Source organism: Clinocottus analis, unplaced genomic scaffold (genome assembly GCF_023055335.1).
Source record: "Clinocottus analis isolate CAN_PGR_092001 unplaced genomic scaffold, fCliAna1.0.p SCAF_12, whole genome shotgun sequence".
In the NCBI taxonomy this organism is placed as follows: domain Eukaryota; kingdom Metazoa; phylum Chordata; class Actinopteri; order Perciformes; family Cottidae; genus Clinocottus; species Clinocottus analis.
In genome coordinates, this window is record NW_027175843.1 from 19,529,184 (window position 1) to 19,535,785 (window position 6,602).

Here is a 6,602-nt window from a genome sequence, read left to right on the forward strand (position 1 = left end):
TTCGTATAATCTGATTACTTTCTAAGTCCTTTGAATGGTATTTTTACTATGCTCTAGTATGTTATAACAGTATTCCTTCTGTGATGTCAGTTTATTCTAAAACTTGTATTTTCCTTCACTTTTATTAGGTTCTCACTTGTAAATATTTCTTGTAAAGTTATTTTTGTATGCTCTTTGCAGACTCTCAGTCATCCATGGCTTTCCACTATATTTGTCCTTTATTCTGCAGCTTCTAATAGGACAATTATTGTATAACTCCAAAAATGTGAAAAAAATGCATCGTAGGCCTGATTAAGATCATCAGCATACATCATCCCTTTTTAAAAGCCTCAATTTTATTTGGTGTTCTTCTATACACACACATATATATATATATATATATATGTATGTGTGTGTGTGTATGTATATATGTTAACCTTTAAATTAATTATGGAGGATCACAAATAGGAAAATTATCACTATCGGTTTAAAACAAGAAGCAAATACAACATTATGAATATTGTGTGTGTTATTTTCATTGTCATGGTACATTGGAGTGATTTTGTAAACTTCTGTGAGAGAGAACAGATTTTAAACCACCACACACTGCAACAGCAAACCAAACTGAGGAGAATTGAGTGCAGGTACTAAACACAGTTTCACAAGTAACTAAAAGAGATGATCAATAAAAATATCTTTTAATCAAAACATGTTTGCAGACCATTTGTAAAATCTGTGAAAGGCCCTTTGAAAGGATGCTGGCAGGCTCCTCTTTCTAAACAGTAAAGAGAAGGAGTTGCATTCAGGATTTTAGCTACAGTCAAGCAGTGTAACTAAACTGATGTTGAATCCTAAAAAGAAGCAGCACTAAAATATTAGTCCAATGATCCTAAAGATAATGTGTTATATGGTGACATAAAGAGTCAGACAACAGATTTTCTAGAATAGCGAGAGTAGACTTTTTCTAAGTTACTTCACTGTTGCTTTGAAATAGTACACATTGTAAAACCCTATACATCTTTCTGTCTAATTTCATCCACCCTGCAGTGTCTCTACAGCATGTTGGTCTGACATGAGCCAGGCTGCAGTATCTTAAGAGTAACAATGATCTTGATGGCTTTTCTAAACCAGGGATAAAAAAAGGCATAGATCACAGGGTTAAGACAGGAGTTAAAATAGAACAGACATATTACAAAGGCAGCAGATGAGGCATTAAGCAAAGTGTCCTGGCCTGTGATTATAACCCAGTAATATGGAGAGAGGCACATTAAAAACACAACAATAACAACACCAAGAGTTCTGGCTGCTTTCATTTCAGATCTTTTAGCAGTTACAGTCACTGATCTCTTGAGAGGTAAAGCTGTAACATGAGACCGCATGGCACGAGCCTGAGACACAGCCACCACAAACACTCTCATGTACAGAACTATGATGACAGTGACAGGACCAATAAATGTAAAAACAAGATCTGCAAGTCCAGCAATGTAGTTAATAACAACAACACACTCTCCAAAGCAGGAATTATACCTGCCTGGTTGTTCCAGGTTTTCCTTCAGCAGCACAGTCTGAAGGAAAACAGAACATATCCAACACAGACAAATACAGACTTGAACTCTTTTTTGTGTGACTTTGTTGGGATATTGTAGAGGCTGACAAATAGCCACATATCTGTCAGCTGATATGAGCACCATGGTTCCTACTGAGGCAGAGGTAATAATAAAGTCCACAACTGTATACAGAATACAGATGAGGTCACCGAGCGACCAGCAGCCGTCTATGAGCATGAGTTGAAACAACATGAGGAAACCTATGAAGAAATCTGAGATAGAAAGAGAGAGGAGGAGGAGGTTGGTGGGTGTGTGGAGCTGCCTGAAGAGAAAAGAGAACAACATGCTGATCATTATTAGTAGCATCAATTGTTATATTAATACATAAAACCAATGACAAAAACACAAAAACATACTTTCATTGACAGTCTGGTATTTGTACAGAAAGAACAGATTAAGGGAACGGAACAAAACAAAAATGTCAGTTTTATAAATTAAATAAACATATGAATACCTGAAGTGGGAGATGGAGACGATGACCAGCATGTTGAGAGTCACAGTGAGCAGAGAGATGGAGGACAGTATGATGTAAATGAGTAGAGATACAGACTGAGGACGCGTGGCCTTGCTGCAGGAGAAGTTGAGGAGTTGTGGAAAGCAAAGTCCAGCTTCTTCAAAGGTTTTCATTCTGAGGAAGAGGAGAGAAGATGCTGCTGAGCTCGTCATACAACTGATGAATCTCTTTCTGCCTCCACATCCCTTCTTCCTCTTTTACTCTATGATAATTTTATTTCAGTAGGAGTGACTGAACCTCTCCCTGACTAGTTCAGCTATCTCCATTGGTCTTTTCCTTGTATTTCACCTCCCCCTCCTCTTTTTTTCTTGTATTCTAAACAATACAAATTTACATATTCCTCTGCAACGGGGAACAGCAAGGCACATCACATTGCGGTCAAAGTTGCTTTTTTAGGACAGTTGTGACCAGCGCCGGTCCAGTTCATGGTTACTTCAATGTCATGAACCTGGATAAGCTATAGATTAAAGTATATTTTCAAAAGTTTTGCAATAAAGAAGTTTAAATGTAGGCTCTGAGTTCTGTCATATGTTGTTGAACTCAAGGCCCTGCAGTCTTTCCTCTGCTCATAAGGGGGCACCAATTAAGCAATATAACTGGTAGCTGAATCAGTAATTAAGTGTGGCTTCAGCCGCATGGGGTCAGAAACCCCATGTTGGAAGCACACTTCATGTTCTCCTGCAGGCTTACTGCCTATATTTCTTCTCATAGCCAAAACTTTGGACTGTATCTCCTCCCCCAGCGTTGCCAGCATATGTCAAAACACATCAAAACTTACGGCTTGAATCAGGAATCGTGAGCTATGACTTTTCTAAGAGATTTGACCGGCCGTTTTCCCGAAAAAATGCGAAAACTGCAAGAAATTGTCGCATTGACTTGAATGGGGTTTTGTCGTGAAGAGAGCCAAAACAAAAAACACCCATATTTTTGCACATGGGAACTCGCCATAATTTAACATAGAGAAGTGATTTATAGTTTAAAACGTCGACAAAAGGCTGGAGTTTATTTGCCTAATTGGTTATTTTTTGATAGCGAGCACAGTTTTTTTGTAATTTTTGTTCAAGTTTAGGAAAAATGTTTTCACAATTTCAGAGTTTACAATGTGTGTGTATGGCACGGAATGTTCGTCGCTAGAGTTGAGCACCAACTGATAGAGTGAGAGGGAACAACAGAAACTGGTAAAAAAATAAAGCGTATTTTGTCTTTAGTCCCACATTTTCCACTCTTCACACACCATTGTTTGATAGAAACGCAGGAAATGTTGTGCTTGTGGTACACATGCGTCGTGGAATCCAAAAAAACGTTATACTTTTTTGTCAGCAAGCCTGAAAGCAACTTGATTTCCGACCAACTGCTCCATTGGACTCCATGTTAAATCTGAGGAGAGACAGCGTAATAAACAAAAGTTATATATTGGGACGTTTTACGGAAGTAGTAGCCACACTTTCAACATTTCTTGTGAAATTTTCTAGTTGCTTTAATGATTTGATCTTGAAATGTAAAAAAATCTGCTAGAAACCTGTGGAGCGAGGCTAAAACCGGGCTCGGATTAACTCTTTATATTGTATTAGTTAAAAAAAAATGAGCGGCTAAGGACGTGAGGTGGTTTATAGAATTAACCCTGAATACAGTAAATCTCACCAAAATGAAATAGAAGCAGGATGTCCTTCTGAAGATCAGGTCAACATCGGAAAGACCACATGTTTTAGGTGCTCCCCCACTGATATGAACATTTTTTTAAACTAGTTTTTTCAAAGGAAAGATAATTTTCAAAAATAATATCCAAGCTTCCAGCTACAGGTTAAACATTTGGAAATAAAGAGTCAAAATGTGTCACATGTCGGCCGTGACATGTCTTTTTAGTTTTTTTTCCTGTGTCTCGCCTCCCCTGTTTGTTCGAAATCTGAAATATTACTTACTGTGTTTAGAGGCAGGTTTAAAGTCCAGTGGAAAAGTTAGGGCACATTTTGTGGAAGCAGTGCTTCACTGTCATTTGGAGTGTGAAAAAAAGTTATCAACCTCATTTGGATTGCTTTATATGGCTGATGATTCAAAACGTTATTTAAAAAAAATAAATTAAACCACATGCGTAAACTCAAAAGGGTTTCTGTACTATATCAGTTCAAATAATTCAAATAGTCTTTGTGGTTGATGAGCTAGACCTGTTTGAGTATGGGGATGACCACTTTTTTGTTTTCAGAAAAAAAGGCCTGTGTCTTAAAAGGTTTACTCTTTTCCAAGTTCTATATTTAGTTAATTTCTCAGTTTGGGATCCACAAAAGAACACAAAGTGGTTATGGCTCACTGACGGCTGGAACAAGCCATAACAATAACGAGGTACCTTCCAACAGAGATAGATACAACATGATAAATATTTAAAGTGGTATTTACAGAGTCAACAACATTGAAGTGATTTTGTAAACTTGCTGGTAGAAACATTTACTATACTCGGCATCTGGCGGTAAAATCATTTATCAGGACATTTAATCGTTTTAATGAAGGAGCAGAGACAGAGATATGAAAGAAGGAAAAAAGAAAGCCATCCTTTATTAATCCCCTTGGGGAAATTGTTCTCTGCATTGTCAAACTGAACTCAGGATAAGCAAATGCAGATATTGATATTGAAAAAGATGTAAATGCACACCTGTGATCTGCATGTAAAAGTGTTCATACAGAGGTCACTGTACCAAGACTTTTTACTCTTTTACTAAATTCCCAAGTACATTTACATCTAATATCATCCACCATGCAGTGTTTCTACAGCATGTTGGTCTGACATGAGCCAGGCTGCAGTATCTTAAGAGTAACAATGAGCTTGATAGATTTTCTAAACCAGGGGTAAAAAAAGGCATAAATCACAGGGTTAAGACAGGAGTTAAAATAGAACAGACAAATTACAAAGGCAGCAGATGAGGCATTAAGCAAGGTGTCCTGGCCTGTGAGCAAAAGACAAAAATATGGGGAGAGGCACAATAGAAACACAACAATAACAACACCAAGAGCTCTGGCTGCTTTCATTTCAGATTTTTTAGCAGTTACAGTCACTGAACTCTTGAGAGAGAAAGCTGCAACATGAGACCGCATGGCACGAGCCTGAGACACAGCCACCACAAACACTCTCATGTACAGAACTATGATGACAGTGACAGGACCAAGGAAGGACAAAAAAATATCTGCAACTCCTGCAATGTAGTTAATAACAATGACACACTCTCCAAAGCAGGAATTATACCTGCCTGGTTGTTCCAGGTTATTCATTAGCAGTAGAGCGTGAATGAAAGCAGAACATATCCAACACAGACAAACACAGACTTGAACTCTTTTTTGTGTGACTCTGTTGGGATATTGTAGAGGCTCACAAATAGCCACATATCTGTCAACTGATATGAGCACCATGGTTCCTACTGAGGCAGAGGTAATGATATAGTCCAGAACATAATACAGAATACACATGAGGTCACCAAACAACCAGCAGCCGTCTATGAGCATAATTTGAAACAACATGAGGAAACCTACGAGGAAATCTGAGACAGCGAGAGAGAGAAGGAGGAGGTTGGTGGATGTGTGGAGCTGTCTGAAGAGAAAAGAGAACAACATGCTGATCAGTATTAGTAGCTTAAATTGTTATTTTAAGACATAATCAATGCCTGAAACACCAAAACATAATTTCCTGAAAAGTTGAAGCTCTGATATTTTTCATTTTCTAATCTATTCATAATTCATTATTGGTTGTGTTAATAGGTATATGAAGACATGAAAGCAATCACTGAAAATCAAAAAGATATTTTTTTAACAGTCTGAGATCTAATATTTAGTTTTGTTCCGTTTCCTTTACCATTTATTTCTGTACATCTACTAGATTTATCAATCGATAAAACTATATTAATACCTGCAGTGGGAAATGATGACCAGCAGATAACATGCCGATCAATATTAGGAGCATCATTTAAAAAAAAGAGATAATAGCAATCATTGAAAAGCAAAAACACATTTCCTATGACAGTCTGAGATCTGATATTTAGTTTTGTTGCATGACCCATTTCTTTTCTGTACAGATTTTATGAATTGATAAAACATATGATTACCTGAAGTGGGAGATGGAGATGATGACCAGCAGGTTGAGAGTCACAGTGAGCAGAGAGATGGAGGACAGTAAAATGTAAGTGAGCATAGATACAGAGTGAGGACGTGTGGCCTTCCTGCAGGAGGAGTTGAGGAGTTGCGGAAAGCAAAGTTCAGCTTCTTCAAAGGTTTTCATTCTCAGGAAGAGGAGACAAGATGCTGCCGTGCTCGTCATACAACTGATGAATCTCTTTCTGCCTCCACATCCCTTCTTCCTCTTTTACTCTATGATAATTTTATTTTAGTGGGAGGGACTGAACATCTCCCTGACTCGTTCAGCTATCTCCATTGGTCTTTTCCTTGTATTTCACCTCCCCCTCTTCTTTTTCCCTTGTATTCTAAACAATACAAATTTACATATTCCTCTGCAACAGGAAACA

General features: G+C 37.8%; 2 protein-coding genes across 2 annotated transcripts; both read right to left on the reverse strand.

Annotated features, from left to right (window-relative positions):
• Nucleotides 1-1,031: 1,031 nt before the first annotated feature.
• Nucleotides 1,032-2,252, reverse strand: LOC137783144 (trace amine-associated receptor 13c-like). The gene is made up of 2 exons (XM_068572934.1): nucleotides 2,041-2,252; nucleotides 1,032-1,848 (listed from the first exon to the last, which is right to left on the reverse strand). Exons 1-2 carry the CDS (start codon nucleotides 2,250-2,252, stop codon nucleotides 1,032-1,034), a joined length of 1,029 nt encoding a protein of 342 aa, XP_068429035.1.
• Nucleotides 2,253-4,857: 2,605 nt separating this feature from the next.
• LOC137783088 (trace amine-associated receptor 13c-like) lies at nucleotides 4,858-6,397 on the reverse strand. Its single transcript, XM_068572865.1, has 2 exons — nucleotides 6,186-6,397; nucleotides 4,858-5,674 (listed from the first exon to the last, which is right to left on the reverse strand). The coding sequence occupies exons 1-2, from the start codon at nucleotides 6,395-6,397 to the stop codon at nucleotides 4,858-4,860; spliced, it is 1,029 nt and encodes a 342-aa protein (XP_068428966.1).
• Nucleotides 6,398-6,602: the final 205 nt, after the last annotated feature.

Excerpts from the sequence above, each read along its gene's own strand:
- LOC137783144 (XM_068572934.1), bottom strand. The coding sequence starts at position 2,252 with ATGACGAGCTCAGCAGCATCTTCTCTCCTCTTCCTCAGAATGAAAACC. Across the intron at positions 1,849-2,040 it reads GTCTCCATCTCCCACTTCAG|GCAGCTCCACACACCCACCA; the intron begins GTATTCATATGT and ends TTTTCTCTTCAG.
- LOC137783088 (XM_068572865.1), bottom strand. The coding sequence starts at position 6,397 with ATGACGAGCACGGCAGCATCTTGTCTCCTCTTCCTGAGAATGAAAACC. Across the intron at positions 5,675-6,185 it reads ATCTCCATCTCCCACTTCAG|ACAGCTCCACACATCCACCA; the intron begins GTAATCATATGT and ends TTTTCTCTTCAG.